This window comes from Hydractinia symbiolongicarpus, chromosome 2, assembly GCF_029227915.1.
Source record: "Hydractinia symbiolongicarpus strain clone_291-10 chromosome 2, HSymV2.1, whole genome shotgun sequence".
NCBI lineage: Eukaryota > Metazoa > Cnidaria > Hydrozoa > Anthoathecata > Hydractiniidae > Hydractinia > Hydractinia symbiolongicarpus.
In genome coordinates, this window is record NC_079876.1 from 24,021,041 (window position 1) to 24,047,342 (window position 26,302).

Here is a 26,302-nt window from a genome sequence, read left to right on the forward strand (position 1 = left end):
AATTTATAATTTTATATAATATTCGTATTATATTTCTGTTTTTAAATTGGATAACTAGATTTGTATATCTGGTTATTATAAAAAGAACACTTTGACTACACTACTACTACTACTACAGGCTTTTGGAGGAAATTTTACAAATTTGTCACATTCTATCACAATCTAAATTATTTTGTACATTTAAAAATGTGGGTATATCATCACAAGTCTTCCTAAGTCTGGTTTTAAAGGAAAGAGATAGATATAGCTAAGTAAAAAGTAAACCCCCTCTGTTCTCACAGAATACTTTCATCATAAACATTGCGATTCTGCTTAAAGAAATAAAAACTGTTCTGAACACTAAATTTGATATAGCATTAAAAATAACCAGAACCAAGTTAAGATTCTAAATGTATGAAATTATATTCGTAGCTGTTATATTATCCTTGTATTTGAAGCTTAAGCAAATCAGTTCACATTTATAATATATATAGAAAAAAAAAATTAACAACTTAAATGTTTTAAACAAATAAAAGAAATATATTTTATCATGTTACGAAAACATTATCAACACCTTTTACACACACTGAAATAAATAATCAAGTAGTCAATTGATACTGCAAACAAATTTAATATATAAAATATAGTAACCATGTCTGATAATTGTATACCTCAACTTCTTTCAATCATATATTTCCAAGTAAGCATGGGGAATATAGAAATAAAACAAATCACAAAAACACCTGTATCAATATTTGCTTTAAATAAATTCTATTATTCATAGCCTTAAAAGCAATTTTCACTAGCTCATTTTGAAATGTTTTATAAGCTTTTTTAAAAGCAGAAACAAAATTTAAAAAAAAAAAAAATTGAAGAAGAAAGTCTTGTTTTCATGACTGATTGGCAAATGTCATTTCTACGTGTATTTGACGTAATAATTTTCCTGTTTGTAAGAAGTTTGAAAAAAAAAAAACATTTTTATAAACAAAACAAAAAACCCTTAGGATTTTAGATTTTGAATGGCTTAAAAAAAGTTAACAAGATATGAATTTTTTTAGAATTTGCAAATATAAATTCACCTTCTTAACCTCCCATAAAAGAATTTTACACATTTTGATCCTGAAGATTTACAGGAAATGCCTTGTTTAGTAAATCACAATAGGTATAGTAACTATAATTGCTAAGACAAGCACATTATATGAGGTGTTACGTACAAAAATGGGTCAGTTTTGCTTTTATTTCAACTTTATTATGTTTTAAATCATCAGATAAAGGTATATATAAAGTTTTAGGCAATTTTCTTCTGCATGTTTTTATGGCAGAGCATAAACTAACTTGCTGCAGATCAGCAACAAAAAACTTTCATTAGAACAATCTGCTTGAGAAATGTGCCTCAAACATTACGTCACTTAAATATGCAATACAAACTTTTTTAGATTAAAAATTATAGCTTAAATAAAAACCTATTATAACATATTTGCTGACCATGGGGTTTGTAGTGCAATAAATAACACTGGCATAAATAACACAATAAAATGTCTTCAGTTCTTCAGTCATATTACGCATGTGTACCGTATGTCAATAATCTATGACTAAGATAGTCCCCTCCCCCCCTTACAAAGAAAGGGAGAGTTTGACTTTCTGAAATTTTGTAAAAATAGGAGAGGGTTGAAAATCTCTCAATAAAAAGGGTGGGCAAAATAGGAGGGTCATTGTAACAAGGGTGAGGTTGCTCTATATTCTGGAGTATATTATCACTTCTTAGTACGTACTTAAAGTAAGAGAGATCATTTAATTTTGCCTTAAAACATTTTGAATTGTTTTGGTTTACAGCCAGTTTCAATTTGTTTCTTTTAAAAGTTTTTTTGTTCTTACTAGAACTGAGTATGCAGTGTTTGCTTCGACTTGTTCATTTATAAATCCAAATTAATGTTTCTAACCTGTCAAAACACATTTGAAAAAATCATTTGAAGTTGACAATTGTAAAAAAAGATTCAATATATAAACTCAGTAAACTCAGCTTGTGGTATATTAAGATTGTTATTAGAGATCTTGTTGAAAGTTCTAAAAATGCAAGGTACTTTTAGTTAAATTTGGCGGCTACGAAAGGCAGACAAAGTAGACACATGGAATTAGCATGAGCACAATTTAATTTTTAAAAATTTTTCACAAATTTAACTTTTTCTCACTATCAGTTTGTTGTATCTATTTTCACAGGTTACATATATTTTTTCAACAACAACAACAAAATGCATTTGGATGTCTTTAAATATGAGTTCAAATTAATAGGGTGTTTGCATTACATCCATTAATGGATGAACATAAAAACTTGACCTCCAAATAATAGGTGGGTAACAGAATGTTGTTTTAAAAGTAGAGGGGTTCTGACCCTTTGCCAATTATATATAACTAAAACCGACAAGAGCATTCATCTTGCTCTGTCCACAAGTGACACTCCTTCTGTTCTTTATAGGAAGTCTTTGAAACTATATGTTAAATATTGTGGAGTTGCAGTCAGTTCATTATTCCTTTGTGTTACCTTTATTGCCGTCTGTCTCCATGCATGGGTCTGTGATATCACTGTCTTCACTTAAATCTGTTCTTTCTATGTTCTGATCTGCCCCTCTCCGTTTACTGTTATATCCAGTAATTTTCAGAATCACTATACCTATACTCAATACTTCTCTTTTTGTGAGAGCTGGATGCGGTGTGTGAGGTATTTGAATTTGGCTGCACCCCTGGTGATAAGACAAAGGTTACTGCAACTTTCAGCCTGTGAGTGCAGAGGAATATAAATTGGAAATGATTTGAGATGCATTTATCAATGCACTTTCCTATAATATCATATGTCAATGTAGCTTGTTCTTGTTTCAGAGTTACAAAAACATTTATATCTGATGTTTGTTAAGCAACTATATTTATATTCAACTATATTTTAAGAACAGATTTTGTAAGAGAATTGGTGAACCCATTTGGCATAATATGAGAAGAATTCGATGATTCGTTTGAGCGACTTTCAATTTGATGGTATTGGTAAATTGAGTGATGGTGCTACAATCGTTGTGGGTCAGGTTGAATTCCAATTATGAGAGATGTACCTTAGCAGATCAACAGCTTTGGTATTGTAAACATATATACTTTTTTCAATCATTGTGAGATTTCCTTTCTCTGCAGCTTAATAAAGTTATGTAAATTTTAGTTGTGCTTTTCAATTGAATGTCAACATATGGTGACATTGTTTAATAATTGTGTGACAAATGTGTTTGATAATTCATTTGTAATTACAAATTCATCCAGTTTTTGTTGGAAAAATGATTTACCATTTGTTACCCCAAATGGCATTCTAGTGCCACAGCTATACCCACCCCCTTTAAATGCAGTGAATGCTTTATTGTTCTCTGACATTGGTATCTGGTGGTAAACAACACAGAGATCTATGATATATATGAATGGCAGTAATGGGGAGGAAAAAGTTTTATGTGCATTATTAATTGTATTTTTAATTTTTTTTCACATTTTCTGTGGCCACCTGTTGTTTGAAAGTATGGAATATAAAAAGAAAAGAAAGAATGAATATCATTCAAACTAAATTGTTACATTTTTTACTGTTTTGTAACAGCATTCCATAAAAACATTCCATCTTCAGGAGAAACAGATGCTTCAAATTTTTCTATTTCAGCAACTTTAAATAAAGATGGTACACCTGTAGCATTTCATTTTCGAATATTACAAGGATCTGAACAGCATCATTATTGTGTTGAAAAGGGGGCACAAGCAATAGTTAAGTCTGTTTATTACTGGAAACACTCTTTACTTGGCAGACATTTCACATTAATCACTGACCGGTGATCAGTTTCATACATAAGACATACAAGGCCTCTCCATATTCATATGACATACATTATCACCCTGAGGAATGTAACGAAGCTCTGATACTTTAACTAGAGTAAAAGTATTTGTTATGAATCATTGGGCAAAATCCATGCAGCTTTCTCGCTTAATCACTTTGTGAAAATTCGGAATCTTCCATTTTCAATTAAAGATGCTACAAAATTGAGAATGTCTTGTTTGACAAGAAATCAAACCGAGATATTACCAACCAATGTAAACACACCTTATCAAAGTCACTTAAACCTTGGCTGCTACCCTCCAGACTACATCCATTTTTACTCTAGATAAATACTCAAGATTTACTTTCACATATCTTGTTAAAAATGTTGCTGACTTTGCTAGTTAATATTGTTGGATGCTACATATATGACAAGCAGGCATAGAAATAATTACTGATAGTGTGTTATTTATACAATAGTTATATAAAAGCTCCGTTACTGACAATCTTGCAGAGCTGTATAATGTTGCCCAATATCAATAATAAGGTATCAATAATGTACAGTTTTTCTAAAGTCAACTTGGTCCAATACTGCAGTTTGAGCCAATTTCAGTGACATTAGCATCAAGCTATGACAAAACTCTAGATAACATTTGCCTCAGTCCTGTTATAACAACGAGTAGCTTAAAATATACAGAAAATGCTTTAAAAACATTGCATAAAGATTTCCAGTTTTTAAATACTCTGGTATAGCTTGAAACAACAACACAAATGCCTATATGAAAACCAGTTTTTACTGATTTTTATAAAATATTTTATTGAAAAAAATATTCCAATGAAAAAGGTTCTGCATATTATCTTCTAATCTCAAAAAATGTCTAATTTCACGCCTTTTAATCACAAAATATGTTGCCCAATATTATTTCAGGTTAACTATCAATCCGTTTCCAAAGATGTTAGGTAAATATCTTTATTTAAGGGTATAGCATCCAACTCATGTTGCCACAAGGAATATCAATTTGAAATGTGGATGGGTTTTTAAGTTTGAGGTTTCTTTACTGTCAATTTGACTTTTAAGAAAAACTGAAATTTATAGCCATGGAAAAATTCACTTACTTTTAAAAATGTTGATGACGTCAGCACTGCATAGTAGCTATATACTTTATTTTTTTAATAGTAACTTCCATTGCATAGAGGTTGAAACACTGATCAAAGTATAGGATTAGACTCAGCTTTGGGAAACTTACCCAATTTGGTCTTAGGTGGCCTCTAGTTAGCCACGTGGGAGATTATGATGTCAGTTATTTCCAGCCGTTTAAAATATTAGGCCTTACTTTAAAGATGCAGTCAATGACATGGTTCAAGTTACTTTTTCAGCAACATCAAAAAAAGGATGAACACATCCACTATGTGCATTACAGGTGGAATTACTGTATTACTATATAGTTAGATTTTACCCCCTGTTTTGTATATTTTAGCACGTTGGGGCTGGGTGGTGGCAAGCAAAATAAACCAAAGGAGGACAGCACAGTACCTGAATGAGCAGAACAGAATTAGCTAAAAGCTGGATTGCAAACATCATGGTTGTCTTTCAAGTGGCACCGTAGATTAGTGGTTATAGCTCTTATACTCTGTGCAGGAGACCGGGGTTCGATTCCTCTTTACAGTGATTAAACATGGGCGAGTGGATGTTACCATAGCACCGGGTTAACCCAAGCCATGTGAGGGAAATTGGAGAGATGGCACACTGTGTGGGCTGTTGGATGTTGCCAAGAGTTTTCTAGTAAAGCGCGAGCCCTAATTGTGTCTGTGTAGCTCAAAATGAGCATTATATACTCTAGGACTCTCCATATAAGCCATGGCCCCTCCTGGAAATAATAGACAGGGTATATCCCTCAATTTTTGTGAGGCTAGCCATGTAAAATATGCACATCATCATCATCATCAGCTAGCTAGCTAGTCAGGTAGTTACGTCAATAAAAACCACAAACATCGTCAAATACAAATTGGTAGCTCTAGCACTAAGAAAGGTAGCTAGTTATAGCACGAAAAGAAGGTAGCTAGCTAACTAGCTAGCTAGCTTGGGCAATAAAATAATAATTTATTAAATAAATTTTTAATTAATTTTTTTTACCAATTTACGCTGTCAAAAAAAGGTGGAGCACGAGCTTTTTTTAAGGTTTTGTATCACCCCCACGTTGGATGCTAGCTGGACAGATCAATAAATGAAAGTAAAATAAAATGATGGCGCACCGAGTAAACATCGTTGATCTCCTTCACCGGTTACCGTATTTCCTCTAATAAGCGCCGCGGCGCTTATTTAATTTTTGTGATTTTAGGTGCGGCGCTTATTAGAGGGCGGCGCTTAATAGAGGGCGGCGCTTATTTCGAAATTTCAGATTTCAAGTTTCTGAAGTTTTTGCCTATTCTTCAAATTCAATCCGTTGGTTGAATGCTATCCTTAGTAAAAGTTTTTTTGATAGATTTGGGGTTCTATAGAGGGGTAAGTAACGTACGAGAAAGAAATAACGGGTGAATTATCGTGTCTTTTCCTGTTCTCTTTCTATCAAATATAACAAAGATAATTTCAAACATCAATTTCTTCGTCGCTTTCTTGATCAGAGTCAATCAAATGAAACGGCCCGCATGCATCCTCAACATCCGAATCTGTTATGTTCTCAAAAGGATTTATTTGACTCTCTTCCTCTTGCAAGATATTCAGGGATTCTCTTAGCCGTGATGCCCCATCAGGACAAGCTCCCTCCTTTTTAAAACAGTGGATCTTGTCATCTTCACTACCATCGACTGGAAGGCTTAAACCGCATGTTTTAAAAGATTTCACGATGAGCTCACTTGACAGCTTTTTCCAACCTTCTAAGATCCACTCGATTACTTTCCTTCGCGGAGGTGGCTTCATATTACCTGCTTTTGTATATTCGTGGATCCCTTCACTAAGCCATGTATCGTAAGCTTCGGTAACATGAGCTTTGAATGGCTTATTCCACGAAACATCGGGGGCTTGAATATACGGAGTACAACCACCGGGGACGATAACTGAATCAACATTGAAACTTTTCAAACGTTGCTTGATTGTTTGCATCATGTGGCATTCAAAGGAATCCCAAGCTAACAATCGCTTTTGAAAAGAAAATTTACCAATAACTGTTTTAATGTATTCTAATGTCAATTCCTCATTCATCCAAGCATTTGAAGATGAAGCGATAATACATTTAGATTTGTATTCTTCGTTTAGAGCATTACATTCCCGCTTTGCACCCCCAAAAACGATGAATGGTTTGAGCCGTGTTCCATCAGCCTTTGCTGTAAGGCACACAGAAACTCTGACTTTCTCATGGCCAGTGGTCTTTAAAGGAATGTCTTTCTTTCCTTTGCTTTCTACAGTTGTCCCTGAGAGCATGTCAGACCAAATTGCAGTTTCATCCATCGCAATGATTGAACCAGCGGAGTATTTAAATTTTCTTTGTAATCGTCGGCACTGTAAAACATACATGACAAGTTTGTCGACCATACAACTAGGATTCTTTTGACCCTGGCTTTGATGTCTTCCATTTTTGCTCTCCATTCACGAACTCTCCTCTCGTCAACATTGTATCGCCTTCCTGCTTGGCGATTTGAATAATTGATTGCATATTCCACGACTTCCTTCTTCAGATCCAAGGAATAGGATTTGATTTTTTCTCCTTTGTGTGAATTCTCGGTTGGAGCCATGTTATTTTGCACACACACACACCTCGCTCGCTAGAAATATTTTGTTTATTATACACTAGAACGACTTCATTTTTCGTACCAAAATCAAGCATTACAATAGCTTCCCGCATTCCATTTTTTCAAAAGGTAAACAAACAATGCAATGACTTCGCTGTACATTCAAGAGAGGGCGAAACATGGCTAGAACTATTCCAAGAAACTTTTCATTTGCCTTTATTGTGAAGTTTGAAACAAACATACGAGGCCACCATGTCTACAAAGATGTTTGGACTCCAACTCTGGGAGAGAAACTTAACTGCAAACCAGACGAAAGAGAAGAGGCCAAAGAATATGATCAAAACGCCATAGGTGTATACAAACTAAAGCCACAGGTTACAGTAAAAGGTGAAGATGAATCCGACAAAAAACCTACAGAAGAAAATAAAAAGACAGAATCAGAATCAAGTACTACACCAGCGGTTGAAAACGAGAAAAGTGAACCAAGCGAAACAAACAAAACGAACAAAGTAACCAAAGCCAAAGGAAGAAAATCAACCAAAGGAAGTAAAGCAGCAAAGGAAACTGAAGCAGTCAAAGAAACTGAGGTCGCGATCGAACCAGTATCTAAAGAGGTCAATAAAGAAGTTGTCGAAATAGATTCAGACGATCTGGGAGAAAAGGATGATGAGTTTTTAGTCGGACATTTACCCATTGAACTATCCAAACTAACGAAACAATTTTTGAAATCTGATAAAAACAACACGATGATCGCAAAAGTAACGGGAAAAAGGAAACGAGAGCTTGGCTTGGTCGTCCCTGCCAAGTTTCTTTGCTGTTCAACCAACAGTAAAATTGCAAACATTCTTTATGAGGAACTTAATAAGAAGAAATGTAAATTTAGCTATTTAGAACTTAATGTAAATGAATATTGCAATAAGAAGACTATAGAGTTCGAATAAAAGCATTGAAATCTCATTTTCTCTTGATTTTCTAATAAGCGCCGCATTTGAGGGTGCGGCGCTTATTAGAGGGCGGCGCTTATTTCGAAATTCGAATTTTAGGTGCGGCGCTTATTAGAGGGCGGCGCTTAATAGAGGGCGGCGCTTATTGGAGGAAATACGGTAACGAAACTTTTGTTCCAGGAAGTCTACGGACCTGGTTTCTCTGCTCATTCACAATTTAGTTAATTTAATTACGCACGAGGTAAAAATAAAGATTAGGTAATATTTAGTACCCTAATAAATTCTGCCAAGCAAAGTCTTACCACAAAAATTGATGTAAGTTTTAAAGGGAAAGGTTAAATGGAGAATGGAAACCAGTGTATCTCCGGTGGAGTGCTCAAGAAGAACAAGTTGTTAGATTTTTTTGTTTACGTGACCAGCCGGCAGCGAGCACATACGGACATGCCAGGACAGAAAATCTTACTTGTGTAAAGTTAGTTGGATATGAATTATAAAGAATGTGGATTGCTACTTAATTACCAAGGCATATATTTGTCAAAAGTACAGTCTAGCTATAGCCATATTCATGACTATGCTACAGCTAAGCTCATGGCCCGTAAGCCTCTATGTATGTCTACCATCTTTTGATTTTAAGAACCTTGCCCCATTGGATGGATTAGAGGAGAGAGAGAGAGAGAGATAGACAGAGAATTACCTTTTTTACAACTAGTTGATCTACATGTTATTTTATTATTATTATTTTTTTAGTTTTAAAATACTACTGGTTTCTCTCATGTATCTTATTCTAAAAGGTAATTCATAAAAACAAGCTCTTAAAATAATAAATTTACCGAATTTCAATAAAAAAATAGATCATCTGTTTAAACAAAAACAATGGACACGTCCATCTTTTTGATAGGTAAAAACTGACAAGTAAAATACATCAGTTTTTTTAAACAAAAGTCAAGATGCGTTTTTACCTATGAATCTTCCTTCAGGTTTAACCCTATTCCAACTCGAGGGGGGTGGTTAGGGGCTGTTGACAAACAGTTTTCGTCTCCGTTAACGACAAATTGGCCGCTAGACTCGGACCCCCCTCCCCCAGCCCCTTAACGGCAAGCCCATTTCCCCTACATAAGTTTTCGTCTCTGTTAAAGGAAAATTTGTCGTTAAATAGAATTTTGCCCCCCTCTGTGCTTTTTGGAACAATCTTTGTGGAGACTTATACGAACACAAGATACATTTTTAAAACAACGAATTCTAGATTATGGTGGATTTTTACTATGGAAACATTTTTTAATTTGTTGAATTTTTCCATTTTCCCTGAAAGAAACAAAAAAGGTGAGAAAGTGAAATTCGTCTCCATTTTTATATTTTTAACGGACGATGCAGAGACGAAAACTGTTTGTCGATGGCCCCTTATGGTGTGGCCCTGATATTTTCTGACCTTTCCTAAAGTTTATTTGGGGATATATTGGCGAAATTTGTTTTGGAAAAATATATGCTCACCTTCAGCATTCATTCATTTAATTGACATTGCCAAAGTCCAAAAAATGAGATATTTTAAATTTGGCCAAATAACTTTATTTCAATATATTATTTACTATTGTTATGCAATATAGAAGCAAAAAAAATACAAGAATATGTCAATGACTTATTTTAGGTACATTTTCACGTCACTATAATCTATTGTCATCCGTAAAAAATTGAAAATTGATATAAAAGTTTGTGCGTAAGAAAATACCCACAACACAAGAAAAACACAAACATCAGAAGAATTTAACAGGTCTAACAATACTTTAACATAAATGCCTAAAAATTATCCTATTTGAGCCTGAATGTGCTTATAAAGGATGAAATTCAGGTTTAAATGGAAGGTTTAATGTAAGGGGCAAAATCTCATTTTTTTCAAAAAAATTTTTACACATTCGTATAGAATCGAATATAAGATTTTTGATTAAGAGAAAAAAATTATAAAACAATATAAAAGAATGTCTTTGTTCCAAAAAATCTACTTTACATTCATAACACACATCGTCGCTGGAGAACAAGACCATGCTATGTCCGAAAATACAAAACTGAGAAAAATCACATTAAAAATTTTGTTTAGCCACAGAAATAGTGTCTATTTGTTAGGTAACTTAATTATAGCAATTTCACTGACTCCAGTCATCACTTTTATTGGTTTTCAGGTGTTTGTCCACTTCATCATAATTTTGGCAATATAAAGCCATGTTTATTATTAGGATTTTTTTGTTTTCCAGAAGTATTAAGTCTAGTCTGAGCTAGTAAAGGCATGAAACTGTCCTATGTCCAACTACTTAGACCTAGGACTGTTTTGGTGTCCAGAAATTTACTATACAGTTATTTATAGTTACACCAAGTAAGACCAGTTATTAGGACATTTAGCAAATTTAGCAAATGTTTAATAGCCTATTGTGGACATAGCATTGTTCAAATACAGTTTTTAACGCAGAGAAAATTTTCCCACTGAAATCTCAATTTTCACAAAAATTGACATAGCACAGTCTTGTTCTCCAACGACGCGAAAAAAATTTTCAGTGAAATTTTTTTTTGTAGGGGTTTGATACATCTTGGGTGCTTTTTTGAATTAAGTATGAATGTAAACCTAATCAGGGTAATGTGGTTTTTGTGATGAAAGAAGTGAATAATTTCGTACCAAACTTTGATGGGAAATATCTTTAAAAGTAGAAACATTCAATGTATAATTCAAAAATGCTACCGAGATAAATTTATAGTGAATACAAAATTGTAAACAGAATGTATGCAAATCTTCTGGTTTTGTAAATGGAACAAATTTTCTAAACAAGGGCTCATTTTTTTAAGCGTTTTTTGGATGATCTGAGATTATTTTTGCAAATAATATTTAGATCATTGTCTAGATAATTTTATATGCTTTTGGAACATAACTATATGTAAATGCATTGACCACCATTTATTTTTAGTCCACAATTTTTAATACAAAGCACTTGTTTCCCTGACTCACACCTTAACCCTATTCCAACTGTGCTTTTAAGGGCTCTGAATTGCTGTGGGAAGGGGGGAGTTGGTCCCCCCTATGTATCTTTTGATTAGGAAAAAGTATTTACTTCATATTTGTGGCAGTGAAGCAGGAAGATCTTGACCGTTTAGAAAGGAATGAGAATGGTTAGGTGGATGTGTAACGCCAGTCTGAGAGACAGAAAGAATTCAGATGAGCTAAGAAGCAGGCTAAGTATCCGTAGAATTAAAGTTGTTATCCAGATAAGAAGATTGAATTGGCTGTGGCAATTGAAAAGAGGGGGATAATCGGGTAAGAAAGTGTAGAGACTTGATAGTTCCTGGGGCAAAGGCCAAAGGCAGGCCAAGAAAGACTTGGCAGGAGGTTATAAGAACAGGCTTGATACACAGGAAGTTGAGTTTAGATCTAACACAGTCTAGATCAGATTGGAAGAGGGTCATCAATATACCCTGTCCAACCCATGCTAGCATGGAAAACGGACGTTAAGCCGAGAATGATGATTTGGTAGGGAGTTAGTATTTAATGAGTAAAGTTCATTTGAGAAAAAAAATCCATGATGACGTCATTATTTTTTAGGTGACATAAAAAAAACTCCCCAATTTAGTCTCTTAGACCTAATGAGAGTACGAAATCAGTGTTATTAGTTACAACATACATACTATCTGAACTTGCCTTAGGGATCGTCCACAAATTTCGTCCCATTAACGAGACGCTATAAGACGAAAAAGTTAAAAAAAATTCGTCTCGTTTTGTTCTTAATTGAAATTGAGACGATTTAAAAATCGTCTCATAAATATCAGGAGACGATATTTTGTCAATTCGTCTCAGAATAAAAAAAGTGGAACAAAATATTTTAAGACGAATTGAGACGAATTGAGACGCTGCGGTAAAATCACGGAGACGAATTGAGACGAATTAAGACGCTGCGGTAAAATCACGGAGACGAATTGAGACGAATTAAGACGCTGCGGTAAAATCACGGAGACGAATTGAGACGAACTAAGACGACAGGGTTTCTTAAACACGAAAATTTATTTAAAAAGCTAGTGTTTTTTAAAGTGGTTTTAATGTATTCAGATATTTCAGATAGCGACAGCGACCTAGATTGGTTGTTTACGGACGATTCTTTGTCCGATGATGAAAATGAAGATTACATCAACGAAATTTTACAATGCGGTAAATATTTATTTTTATCTCGTCGTAAAATTTTCAGCAACGGTCTTGAAAACAAAAAAATATATAATTGCCCAATTTATCTTGTGATTTTTCCGTAGTCATGAGAAAAAAACTACTATAATTATAAAACTATATATTTTCTTTATTCGTAAATTTAAAGCTCGATGATGCAAAATCTTTAAAAGATTTGTTGTTTTTTTACCAACAACACACAAATATTCGAAAAACCTCACTATTTTAACTTTTCTCTTCGCACATGCCGGTGTGAGCATAAGAAGTAAATAATAGCAATTGAAGTTTGTTGCGATATTGCTTCTGAAAATTACGAAAAAAAACTATTTTTGCTTTATTATTTTTGTCAACTTGCACTGTTATATTAACTTAATGTATAATTATACTTATACAATTGATTATGGTGGGCTGCACATTGCAAAAAAAAAATTATTAACAATTTTATGTGACAGAAACGGCTTGTCAGAAGCAAATAATGTTCCGCAAAAAAACTGTGTGACGTGCGGTTGCATTACGTAAAATGATTTCAGACAAATTAGATAGCCGCTTGTTTAGACACTCAGTTGAGCAGCCTAGTGCCCATGGATTAAGATTTGAATCATTTTTTGTAAACTATCACAAAAAAAAATCAAATGGATAAACTTTTTTCCTTTAGCCTTCAATTTTGTCAATTCAATACGCGATTTGTTTTATAAAAACTGCGTTTTTAAGAGCGTTGAGGCTGAGATTTTGCCAATAATTAAGAACATATTAAAAACGTACTCAACCTGAATTCCTTCACAGATTATAAGAACAAAATAATGTATTCCAGTAATCTTTTTTTGTTTGCTTGAATTTTTTATATTTTGTGCTGGACTTAAACATATTATCTCATGTATATAAATACATAAATTTCAGAAACTTTGGGAAAAATATATCAATAAGAACAAATAGAGGCTAAATTCTGAAGTCGTGTTCTTACTATTAAGAACAAAATAAGAATAAAACAGACTGAAAGTCTCAAAAGTAAGAATAGCCAGCCTCAAGTCAGATTTTACTAAATAAACATTAATAAACTTGTTTAGTAATCACTCGCGTCATTATTTGCATTTATAGAATAGTCTTTTTCTTATTTTAGCTTCAAAAAAACGAGGCAGACCAGCGCTACACGAGCAACATCCGGGCTTGGTTCCATGTATCGCATCCTACATAAGTCAGAACTCGGCCGAGGCCCATTTGAGGCGCAGAGACAGTATTATGTACACAAATGGTGTAAGCTTAAAAGATATTGTCTCTCACATAAAAAGTACGCTCGGGTTAAATGTGAGTAAGAGCGCGGTGCATTACCTCATGAGACCGAGGAGAAAAAAAACCACTTCGAGCAAGCGTCACAAATCGTTGGTTGATGCACGTGTTCCGCCCAAGCGCAACACGGGAGAAAAAAAGATCCATGAAGATTTTCATTTTTCTTGCTCCCAAGTTAACTTGGTTAATGAGTTAGCGCAGTTATGCAATGAAAACACAATCTCCTTGTCAGTTGACAACAAAAACAAGGTGGATGTTGGTATTCCCGCCACGAGTAGACGTGCGCAAATCCGACGTTATCACATCGAAAATGAGGCTCCCATTTACAATGACCACGACTTCCCCTATCCGAATAGTAAATTAACCCCAGCAGGTTATCAACAACAGGAACGCCAGCCATTTCGAATATATCTCCCAGTAAAGACGAGCTATGTTTCGCATCTAACTATCTATATTTAATATCTATATATTCCTTCCTAACAACATATTTAAAGAATCCTAATCTTAAAGAATATTTATGGCTAAATTCAGTTTCAGATATACTTACCAGTAAATATCGAAAATAACTCAAGATTCCATCTGTCACGACCAATAATAATATTTTTTGTGAGATTTGTTTCGCTTTTCCACAACATAGTTCCAGCTTCGAACGACGAAGTTTGCTGTGATAAAATGTTGCCAAGTTTGATAAATATACAGACCGTAACATTCAACAATCGAACGAGTACAAACAATGTAGCTTAAGTTAATCAGTAGCTGTGCCACTGCTAGCCAGGAGACCCAGCGTAATTTTTCTTACCACCGGGAAATCGGAGTAGTTAAGGTGGGAAAATTACGCTGGGTCTCAAACGATTTTTCTGCGGCCAAAATCTGGCCGCGCTTTTTGATTGGCTAATTCTATTGTTCTCTGCTCACGTGATTATTATCGGGGAAAGCCCTTTTCATCCCGAATATTCCAGCGAGTGGTTTCACTCACCCTAACAAACATTAGTATTCTACAAAGTTTTTACCAAAGTAAGATTTGACCAAGCTTGGTAAACAACTCACAGATAAATTAAAATGTCCTCCGAAGCGATTAGTCACATTGTTCGATTTAAACTCGGGGTTTCCGCTGAGTCATTCGTTCGCGTCTAAGCTTTAGTTTGAGAGAAACTCATTTTATCAACTGAAGAAGAAAGCTTAGTTAACTAGGCTATGCCACTGCCGTTCCGCTAGAACAATGGAATAATTTCTTTTTCACGGAACAAAATCACGCTGGGTCTCCTGGCCAAGATTTTTAAAGTTTCGTGTTAAACTCACGGAAGTGTTCGAAAATATTTTTCAACTTTTGAGACGAATTTATTATAGCAGAGACGAATTGAGACGATTTGAGACGAATTAAGAAAATTCATAGACGAAATGAGACGATTCGGAGACGAATTTGTTTTTAAAATATGATATTCGGAGACGAATTTGTGACTATCAGGAGACGATATGAGACGAATTAAGACGGTTAAGACACTACAATGTTATCACAAAAAATCGTCTCGTATGAAAGAGTTAAGACGAACAAAACAAATTTACAAGACGATTTAAAATGAGCCGAATTTAGACGAAATTTGTGGACGATCCCTTAAGAAAAAACAAAGGCATGTATATAATACATTTAGAAAAAATGTTTAAAAGTTTTTGATGCGTCATTAATCGCTTGCCTTACAGTACATGCAGTGACTGTAGATGCATGATTGCCAGTGATCATGAACAGGCTTCTAAATCAAAATGCCGTTGTAGAGAAGTTTATTTGAACAGGTTCAGAAAATATCCTTTACTTATCAAGGCTAGCATTTGCACAAAGTTTAAAACATTCGCAACCTTGTTCCATAACCCCACCGTTCAATATACTTGTAGTAGGAACTTGAATGTGGCCGCTTTGAACTTGAATGAAACAGTGTTCTTATTGACTTTCATTCCATGTCTACCCATGTTTCTCAACAACGAAAAGTTAAAGAGTATCACTAGTTTCAGTTAGACTTTTTTAAATGGTTTTAAAGTATATTTGACACATAATTTAAACAGGTTTTTAAGGCCAAATAATTTCCCTTTAGCCATCTCTACATTCACAATTCTGTACTTCAAAGAAAATCCTTTCTGTTTCTTTTTCTTATTAAAAAGGTTTTCATTTAAAATAAAGTGATCAATGGGTTTTTGCCCAAGAAATTTATATTGTATTTTTGGCATAAGCATATTCATATAAGCAGATTTTTAAAAAATATATTATATACGTTAAGGAGGAAATTATAGTCAAAACTTATAACCATGTTTTGCTAATAGATTTTATGAAAAATATACAGTAGGATGGACATTTTATCTGGCTTAGTAAAAGTGAGATATCATGGAAAGAATAATGAGATAGTGGATAAAGAAGTCAATGGAAGGTAAAGTAATATTTTTGTACTACAAATTTAGCTTTTGTAATATTTACATTTGTCATATTCAAACTTAGTGCATTTTTTAGAAGGAAATGTTCAATTGAATCTATTTATCATTTTACAATTTTCTGGACATAGAATGTAAAAACACAGCGTTGAAACACTGGGTTATGCCACAAATATATGTGTGACCTGGTGTTGAGCCCCAGGTTTAGCACTTAATAAGAGCTGTAATCATTATATACTTTGAAAGAAAAACACTTTTCTGCAAATTTAGCTAAAATAAAAACACTGTTTCACAACCTGTTATTACTCCATTATAGCAAAAAATAGTCAGCCAACATTTTTTTTATTTTGTGGAAAATGTTCCTGTAAAAGTTCAAAAAATGTTGTGACAGTGTTAATTGCTTAATAAAGGTAACGTTGCATATCTGTTTTGGTGTAATAGCCTCAATTTCAGTTAAATAAAAATAAAGGAAACAGCCTGCCATTAATACAAAAGCTCTTAGTACAGGTAAGGGATGTTGCACATGTGTATATGTGCATAAAATCCCTTTTAGAAAACTTTATTGCATCTTTGGTTTATAGAAATATCAAAACAGAATCTGTTGTTAGCTCGTCCAGCAAAAACAATCACTGAGTAATTTTATTTTACAGAATAGGCTTGCAAAGTTAATTATCAGTTTAAATAAACACGCCTCTCAACACTGTTGTTACAAAATATTGTTATTTTCTCGTCATAACAGAGAAGGGTGTTACGAAAAGCATCATCATCATTCATCGTTCATTTTTCATGCTAGCATGGGTTGGACAGGGTATATTAATAACCCTCATCCAATCTGATCTAAACTGTGTTCGATCTAAACTTAAATTCCTCTGCATCAAGTCTGTTCTTATTACCTCCTGCCAAGTCTCTACACTTTCTTACACCCAATTACACTAAAACAAGCATGAAGTCTAGAATTTGGCAGGAATCACAGCTGCAACATTGAGGAAATATCAAAGTGAGAAATGACAAGCTACCCTGTTCTAAGTTAAATTTTTGTATTTAAATTAACTTTTCGTAGTGAACTTAAAATTAAGAATAAAATAATAAATGCAAGGCAAATAAAGAAATTATGCTAGCTATACATTTTATATAATTTTGCCAAAGTGCTTAATCGCACGCCTTACTTTACTTGTAATTTATCAAACTTTTAGAATTCGTTGGGATGGTTTAAAAACTGTGGCAGGTATTGTAACAAACATTCCAAACAAAGACTGGTATTTCAAGTATCAGGACGAAGAAGGAGATACTATTTTGGTAAAAATATTACCTAGAATGTTTAAGGTCATCATGTCAGAGGATCATGTTATGACTGAAAACATCATTTGTTAAGACAGTTCAAAAGAAAAATATTGTCAATAATGAAGCTGCAGTTCTAAATAATTACTCAATTTGAATAATGTATTTTTTTTTACGTTTTTGCTCTATATTTTTCCTAATCTCATTTTTGATTATACCTACCACTGCATGAGTGCATACTACTAAAGTTAAATCCTGATAGTAAATGCATATATCCCAAACATGTTTTTTTTATGAAACTGTATTTCATCATGTAATTAATGGTAATGCAGAATGCACAATTTTATTCATATAAGGGTTTTATTTTTTTATTTTTAAAGGGTGCAACTGAACTGGAATGGCAGTCAGTGGTTGGTATTTCACAAAGAAACGCAAAATTTTTAGTTGACATAATCCCTATCGATAACAGTTCAGAAGATCTCGATTCGTTAAAGAAAATGTCAATTGATATTGCAAGTGATTATGTATATGTTTCTTCCGGCTATAAACCAAAAGAGGAAAATAATGAAGCTATAAAAAAGACTTGTTGTAAGCCTAAAACAAAAATAAATGCATCAAGGCAACCCTCGAGCAAATGTTGGTAAGTCGTTGTGATATATCATTCGCAAACTTATGTCTGGTTGATAACAGTCAAACTACATTTGGGATAAAGCTGCATCATTATCAGTAATTAATAAAATTTTATTAAAAAAATAGTAATGATAACACAAATTCCTTTGTGGAGTGTTAAAATGGTATGCTATAGTGTTGTCTGCCTGTCAATAAAAAACAAAAGTATTAAAATCAGAAATTAATTATACAATGCAACATCAATGCATAAATTTGACATAACGATTCTACTTTTTGCCTCCACAAGTGCCACTCTTTTTTTTTCAGGCTTTCAAAACTTATAACTGTTTTCTTCTCACAAGCACCACCAATAGTATGTTTTTATTTCAAAAAAAAACTGATGTCTAAAATATTGATTGCACATATTGTAAACTTTTCCTCTCAACTAACTCTAGTAATAAATTGAGGTATAAGAAAATTTTGTTTTCCATTTCAGTGTGTATCTTTTTACCATTGTTCAGTTAAATTTAGCTGTAACAAACTAAGCCCTACTTTTTCCGTTTCCACAAAGAGATTATATGATTGGATTGCAGGTCTTGATTTACCAGTTTTTATAATTTCCTAGAGCATTAAATTTCAATATTGCATAACTTTCTGTTGTGTTTGGCCTTGGTGTTTTATAGAATGTTCTGCGTTGATACTGTAAAAAAATTTCTGACACTCATAGTGGAATGTCAGGTCAAAATTGCAGGAATACTTTAATAAGATTTACAACAACAAAAAACTTTGAATAAGTAAGCACATCTTGATATGTTTAATCTTTAAAAAGGCTTGGGCTGAGATTTCTCAGTAATAATACATGAATTAGAGAAGTTGTCGTTGCATTGTCTTTATTTAAAAACATTAGTGATTTATGATGTTCTTCCATTGCATAGTTAGCTAAGTTATCATAACCACCCTTAGGCCAAACTTTGAAATAACCACCACTCTGTAATACACGGTAATAAAAAGCACTATTAATGCCACTACCAAGGATCAGGTCAAACCAATAGCATGTTGCTGGGCGCAACAAAATACCTCTAAACTTATTTCCTCACAGTAATTCATCAATGTATAAGTGGATACTTTGGTGTAAAATTTACACATGGGAATAACACTGTGAAAGACATTTCCAAAAAATATTTTTTAATGATTGACCTCTAAACAATCTTTTTAAGTATTTACTTTATTCTAATATAAAGTCTTCCACGAAGTCTTACCCTGATGTGTGGTAATACTAGAGAATGTATATTCCTTTTATTTTTTATGTTTCAGTGACTCAAGTAAAAAAGATAGCTGTGATCAAACCTCAAAATGCTGGTAAGAGATTTTATTATCACGTACTTATAAGTAAATAATTTTCTATTTTACTAAGCAGCAGATAAAACACCTGCTGTTTATGTCTCAACTATGCTCAACACTTATTAGTTTTCATACATGAATAAATTTTTGTATTAAGTTGCAGTAGTGTTCTGATTCGCTTGTATAAACAAAGTTTACGTATCATCAAAAACCAAACAAACGTAATACATAGGCATTACATTAACGGTACATTTTTCAGAATCTTTTTGTGTGTGTAGGTCTGTTTTTATGAAAGCTGTTCACAATTTCTTTCATTGAAATTCCTGTTTTTGAAATATTTCTGTAATATTCCTGAAATTAACTTTTCAAAAATGAGTGGCTAACTTGTATTATAGGTAAATGCATTCTTCTGTTTATAATTATAAATGCAATGTATTTATCTGATATGTTTAAACTAGACACATTTAATGAAAACATTAAGTATTTGATGTTGCAACTTGTTTTCTTAAAGTATATTATAATTCATGCATAGATTGAATTATCATAATTTAATTTAGTCCAATGTTTGAGAGACCAATGCCAGATCCATATGTTGACGATGGTGTCATTCCTGTAAAAACGTAAGTTGAGGAAATGCAGAAAATAAATAAAAAAGTCAAAGATTTGACAAAATGTAAATCATTTTCTTTAGTGTTAATCCAACACTTGATCAATACAAGTACACCAATGAATCTCTTCGTGCCGTCACACTTCCTCTTGGTGCACTAGGTTAGCTTTTGTTAAATAACGATTACGGATTTAGATTTTACACAATTTCGCAAAGAGCTCACAATAGTGTTAGGTAGTCACAGCAATGACATTTGCTGTTATTTTGCCATTAACGTTCTGTGAGTCTACTTTTCAATAATGTAGAATACATAATTTTGTTGGGTATAATATCTTTGTTGTTAAAGCCATTGGACTAGTTTAAAAATTTGGACCAGTTTGTTCTAAACTTGGACTTATGATGTACGCATTATATTTTTTATGTTTTCCTGACCGAAATATTGCTTTTAGGTGGAGGCAATCTATCTATAGCAGGTGATGGCGGACTGCGACAGTTTCAAATAAGCAACAAAGTGGACCACAATGCTCATGTGCCAAATTGTTTTTTTGCTATTAAGTATGCATCAACAATATAATGTTTTTCTTAGTCAAATTCTTATGTTCCAATAGATTTAAAATGTTTTTATAGCAGCCATTCTTATTCATTTTTTAACTTCCTTATTTGGTAACTGCCATTGTGAATTAAAATTTTTGAACAGCAAAGAATTATTTAAATTAAAAACTTTTGCATTACCAAAAGTATATACCCACTAAAAAACTGGTTCAGGGGTAGAATGTTAGCATGCCTACCATTATTTTGCAAACACATATTTCTTGTTCATTGGCATATTTGCTTACAGGGTTGGTTCTACTGCAGCAGTTCTACAATCAAATACATGGTATGATCAAACTGGATTCAAACCAGCACCTATTGTCACTGATCATGGTAAGTAAAATTGATTCAATTCAAAATAATTAATTAAAATGTAATTAATGACAAATATATAGAATTTATAACCAATTGCTTGTCTTCTTCATCGTACTCAGATTTCCTTTCAAAAAAAAGCTTTTTAATTGCCATTTTATATTTTCTTTAGTTGTTCCTCCATATTCAAAAACGCTACTTTCAAAATATCCTGGAGTTAAAACAGTCGAGGTCACTGCAAAGTATCCAGTTGTTGAAGGTATTGTTATTATCTTAACTATTTTGAATTTAAAGTATTATACAAAATTGTGTTCTATAAATCATTATAATGATTGAAATATTGAAAACCGAGTTAATCTAAAAAATAAGTTCTTAATGTCAAGGGTAAGAGAATAAATCATAAATAAATTAAAGAATATTCAATATTAAAAGATGGTACAGGTTGCTTAAAATGGAATTTTCTAAAACAAAACATAGGTAAGAAACAGGTACATTTTAAAACATGGAAATGAGAAATTTGAAATCAAAGAGACGGTTTACTAGTAAAAAGTGGCTTTCTATACTTTGTTTTTTCCAGTATAATGTCTAATCACGACACACTTCGAGATCATTAATTCTAAATTTCTGTTTTGCTTGCTTTTATTATGCTTTTATTGTAATTATGTTATGCATTAAGATATTACTTTATATTTTAGTTGACTATATGGATCCAAAGTTAAACAACGTCAAAGTACATTTGGAGGCCTGGAGTCCAAAAATTCCTTTAGATTCGAAAGCTAGCGGAGCTCCATATATTGTATTTGATTTTCATGTTACCAATACAAGCACGACTTCTGCTGAGGTATGTACAAAATTGTTTCAAAAAGTGAACCAAAAGAATATACACATTAGTGCCCAAAAATAATGGTCACTCTCCCAACATAACTTACCCTTTAAAGGTATAGTGACTGCTCCAAACGAAAAAAAAAAACTGGAAAAAGTTCATTTCAACATTAGAGAAAATCATAGATGTAAATGAGTGGATAAGGTTTTTATTAAAAAATTAAAGATGGTCAACAAGTATCTTTGACAGGGAACTTCGTATATTTGTGCATGAAAAGCGTATAAGGTGTTTATGTGCAAATTTTTGAAGTTCCCTGTCAAGTATTTTGACTCCTTCTCATTTCAATCTTAAGAGAAGAAAAGTATTCTAAAAACTTCATGCAAATTAAAAAAATATCATTTAAGGTTTATCATTTCTTGAATATGTTATAGTTTAGTAGACGACGTTTTAAAAGTTCTTCTCCCATTACGAGGAAAAGTAAAAAGATGTATAGAGTACGAAAGAATATTTTCAATAATAAAAAAATATGTTATTGCTGTGCATGTAAACTGATTAACCAAACTTCTGTGCTTTCTTTTTAGTTTTAGATAAATTTTTAACAAAATGAAACATCAAATGTCTTCTATTGCAGGTTTCTCTTATGTCAAGTTTTCATAATTTGGTTGGATGGAATGGTCATGATACTGTCAAGGATGAAGGTATAAGTTTTATTTGTTGTGGTTTTTAAAGTTTTTTTTTTCTCCAGCTCGTTTTTTAAACAAAGCAATTGTGGTATTTGTACTTTTTTTTAATATTAGTCCTAAGATGATGTGTTAATTTTTTCATAGTGGTGTGTGCAGGTTATGGTGGAAATGTAAATTCATTGTTTACAGAAAGGTAGAGATAATGAATTACCGCATCTAGTAACCAAGCATGTGTTTATTTTTATATTCCATCACTATCTGATACGAAACTTCATTTTCCAACATCTGTATAGTGGTATAGTGTAGGTCTGGGTAGATGTTATAGATATTTATACTTTCCAACTTAGCAATATGTTTGGAATGGATATGAGTAATACAAGTTTACCAAGCAATCATGAATTTCAGGGAAATGTCTCCATTGTAGGTAGGAACTTTTTTGTACAGTTTATAGATTGAAGGTGTTTCAATTTTATCTTTATTATTTGATTGTAACAACAACAAACCACATCCTTTATCTAGCACTGCCAGCATCAACTGATAAAATGTCTACCATGCTCCAATATACTGATGTTGAGTCCTTATGGACAGCATTTACGAAAAATACATACTTGCCTGGACAAGGAGAAGCCGGAGTTTCATCAGTATGTTTTATAATATTTTAACATTTTTCAGGATCCTCGATTTTGAAAAGTCTCCCCAAATCTCCTCCAAAAGCATATTTTGTAACAGTTTTTCCCTCAATTCTCCTCAACTTTTCTTTTACAACACCATTGTCGCATTTTCAAAATGCATAGAAATGCTATATGGGTACATCAAAAAAATTTCTGTACTAGTCACGTTACCATTAAAATCTCCTACTCCTTGGGAAAAATATAAAAACATCTTTAGATATCCTCATTTTACTGTCATCTCAAAAACGGTTGAAAATTCTCATCAAAAGTCCTCAATTCTCCTCATATTTCACTCTTTCAAAAGAGTAGAAACCCTGTTATTTCTCTGTCATCTATTTTTATATTCCTCTGTCTGAGACTAAATAAAGTTAACTAAAACCACAATCAAATTTCTTAAGTAATTTTTGTGTGTATAAAATTTTCTTCCGGTATTCTTATTTGTGAGGTCATAACATACCATTTACATGACAGTGATTAAGTGTTATCTATATAGGCTGGTACCACATTCAACGGTGCAGTTAATACATCTCGAATTGTTGCCGCAGGAGAGACAACAGTAAGGAGATCGTAAATGCTGATTAAACTTGTACAAAAACGTTGTTTGTACGAAATATATGTTGAATTTATCATTTTGTTTCTTTAATTTAGGTGTTTACGTATGTTCTAGCATGGCATTTTCCCAACAGGTATATATTTTTTGTATGTTTCAGATGCTATCAATTTTTCAGTGCCTTATTTGTTGTTATAATTTTTTTCTACATAAAGGGCAGAATGCTAATTTGGAGATAATCTCTTTAGATATCGTGATTGGACTGTTGGTGTGAACATACCTAACACTCAAATATACCTGGGTAATTATTATGCAAAGATATGGAAGACAATGAGGGATGTAAGTCATTTTATACTTATTTGATGTATGTTTTGTGGCATTTCTTTCAAACTGAGTTACATACTACTGTATAACAACATGAACCACCTAAATGTTACGATAATATAGTGGTTTTTGGTTTGTTCGTTTGTTTGTTATTTAATATTTTTTTTGTATTCTTTTTTTTAAGCTACTTGGGTACATGGCAGAAAACATAGCTAACAATAGAGATCTTACATACAAATTCAGAGATTCGATGTTTACATCAACGTTGCCATGGCAATTAATAGACAGTGCTGCAGGAAGAGCATCAGTTTTAAAGTAAGCTGTTGTGGAAAAACATTTTTTCTTAGTTTGTTGTGGAGAAATTACTTAAAACGCTTATCGTACTGAGGTTATGTGTGAATGTTGGCAGCTTGCACTTCAGAACAATATTTTAAGTATTTTAAGGTGGTAACTTCTTCTTTTAGCTTTTTTTAATTGTTGTGTGGGATAGGAATATGAGTATCAACACCTCTTATAAGTCCTCAAAAAATAATGTTTGTATGCATTGTTCAGATTAGATTATAATTCGTGATCCGTTTAACAATTTTATGGTTCTCTGTAACTTGTTATTTATTTTTTAGTTCTCCTAGTTGTATGTGGCACGCAGATGGTAATTTTTATGCTTTTGAAGGTAAGTGTTGTTTTATGATGTCGTTGACGGGAAATGTTGCTTTTAAATGTTGTGAGGCAGGTCCGGCTAAAGAAGGGCTGGGTCTGTTTTTTTTGTTTTTTAAATACAAAGGACAGTGTAAGCACTGCAAATCAAACTAATCTTTATTATAGTAACTAATTATTACTTCGTCAAAAATCCCGGCGAATCATTACAAATATATCGTGTTTTCTATTTTGTACATTCTTAACTCGAAATCTGCCTGTGTGACAAACAAAGAAATAATTCTAGTCTGGATTACTGTTTATTGACAAAGAAACTTGCAAAATTGTCTTTTAAAATTAACACCTTTTTTGTTATTGCAATTGAGCTCCTAATAAAAAGTCCACCATGTTAAAATTGGCAGTACTAAAGCCATGTCACTTTGAGGCCTGGTTCTTGCACAATGTATTAATATATAGGAATATTTCTTTTTTTAGGTTGTAACCCAACATCAGGTAAAATGTGTTATTTAGTTTGAGTGAATGTTACCTGTTATTATGGCATATATCCAGTATAAAGGAATTATTTTTGTGAACAAAGAATTTGATTAGTCTTGATGAAGCGAAACCTTTTCTTTTTAATGTGTTCCAATTTACGAATGTGGAGAATTTCTGTTGCTAGTTTGTGTATGCACACAGTAATGTACAGAATTGCAGAGTGCTGTTATATTGGTATATGTAATAAGTATTATTATTTTTAGGTTGCTGTCCACTTAATTGTACACACGTGTGGAACTTTGAGATGGCTTTAGCAATGTAAGTTTTTTCTATCAAATATTAAATACTTAGAATCTTAATCATCTATATCATCAATCGCATTGTTTAGATGAACAAAAAAAAATGTGGTGATTACAGTTTATTTTATCTTATAGTTTATATCCAGATGTTGAAAGAACGATGCGCGAAATTGATTTACTGCATCAAATTACACCGCATGGCGTTATACCTAGGTAATCAATTTTTACCCAAAACATCAATTTTTTTTAATTTTTTTTGTTCACTTTTTTCTTCAACGTACCTTTTTTATACAGTCGTACACCTTGTCCCTTGGAATTGAAACGTTTATGGGCGACATGGCCTGATTACTCCACTTCACCAACATCTACTGCTATTTGTGTCGATGGAGAAATTGGAACCATATTCAAAGCGTACAGAGAGGTAAAATAGTTTGATCCTATTGGAAATCATCTATCTATACGTGTGCATATTACGTTATGTTGTATATGTATATTTTTCATGTGAACTTAGGAAACTATGCGCTCAAATATATAGTTATTTGGTAGAAAATTTGATTTTATTGAATAACCTTTGTTGGTCACTTAAATTTGCTGTGTCGAACAGTTTGATTATGCGAACTCATTTTTAGGATGTCTAAAAAATAAAATAATTTATAACGTAGCGTAGGAGCAATTATAACTATTTTATAGTCCCAAAAACTGCTGCATAATTACTAAGTT

The 26,302-nt window shown here is 32.7% G+C and overlaps 2 protein-coding genes across 6 annotated transcripts in view; both read left to right on the forward strand.

The window, feature by feature from the left end:
- The window catches only part of LOC130630273 (uncharacterized), a 97,120-nt gene that overhangs the window by 62,759 nt on the left and 8,059 nt on the right, over positions 1–26,302 (forward strand). For 2 of the 3 annotated variants that reach the window (XR_008982060.1, XR_008982061.1), the window contains exons 1-23: positions 16,100–16,365; positions 17,560–17,662; positions 18,025–18,284; positions 19,568–19,612; positions 20,152–20,214; positions 20,286–20,362; positions 20,651–20,756; positions 21,040–21,125; positions 21,277–21,363; positions 21,800–21,945; positions 22,559–22,625; positions 22,755–22,803; positions 22,958–23,034; positions 23,130–23,251; positions 23,775–23,837; positions 23,930–23,967; positions 24,080–24,170; positions 24,340–24,470; positions 24,776–24,825; positions 25,284–25,301; positions 25,547–25,601; positions 25,718–25,795; positions 25,877–26,003. Coding sequence is in view for 1 of the 3 variants with exons in the window: in XM_057443698.1 (XP_057299681.1) it covers positions 16,286–16,365; positions 17,560–17,662; positions 18,025–18,284; positions 19,568–19,612; positions 20,152–20,214; positions 20,286–20,362; positions 20,651–20,756; positions 21,040–21,125; positions 21,277–21,363; positions 21,800–21,945; positions 22,559–22,625; positions 22,755–22,803; positions 22,958–23,034; positions 23,130–23,251; positions 23,775–23,837; positions 23,930–23,967; positions 24,080–24,170; positions 24,340–24,470; positions 24,776–24,825; positions 25,284–25,301; positions 25,547–25,601; positions 25,718–25,795; positions 25,877–26,003 (2,019 nt within the window). In the remaining 2 variants the exon portion in view is untranslated. Of the gene's footprint in view, positions 1–16,099; positions 16,366–17,559; positions 17,663–18,024; positions 18,285–19,567; positions 19,613–20,151; positions 20,215–20,285; positions 20,363–20,650; positions 20,757–21,039; positions 21,126–21,276; positions 21,364–21,799; positions 21,946–22,558; positions 22,626–22,754; positions 22,804–22,957; positions 23,035–23,129; positions 23,252–23,774; positions 23,838–23,929; positions 23,968–24,079; positions 24,171–24,339; positions 24,471–24,775; positions 24,826–25,283; positions 25,302–25,546; positions 25,602–25,717; positions 25,796–25,876; positions 26,004–26,302 lie in introns of those variants that run through there. The other variant, XM_057443698.1, reaches the window with a different exon arrangement.
- Positions 8,694–15,893, forward strand: LOC130630278 (uncharacterized). Of its 3 annotated transcripts, none has more exons than XM_057443703.1 (2): positions 8,694–9,085; positions 13,785–15,893. In XM_057443703.1, exons 1-2 carry the CDS (start codon positions 8,962–8,964, stop codon positions 14,408–14,410), a joined length of 750 nt encoding a protein of 249 aa, XP_057299686.1. In that variant the 5' UTR covers positions 8,694–8,961; the 3' UTR covers positions 14,411–15,893. The 3 variants fall into 3 exon arrangements, with proteins under 3 accessions (XP_057299686.1, XP_057299687.1, XP_057299688.1); XM_057443704.1 differs by having other exon boundaries at positions 8,694–9,073; XM_057443705.1 differs by lacking the exon at positions 8,694–9,085 and adding an exon at positions 9,092–12,655.

What these genes read in the sequence shown, in the direction of transcription:
- LOC130630278 (XM_057443703.1), top strand. Translation starts at nt 8,962, where the DNA reads ATGAATTATAAAGAATGTGGATTGCTACTTAATTACCAAGGCATATAT. An exon ending in CATGGCCCGTAAGCCTCTAT is followed by an intron (nt 9,086 to 13,784) that starts GTATGTCTACCA and finishes TTCTTATTTTAG; the next exon opens with CTTCAAAAAAACGAGGCAGA.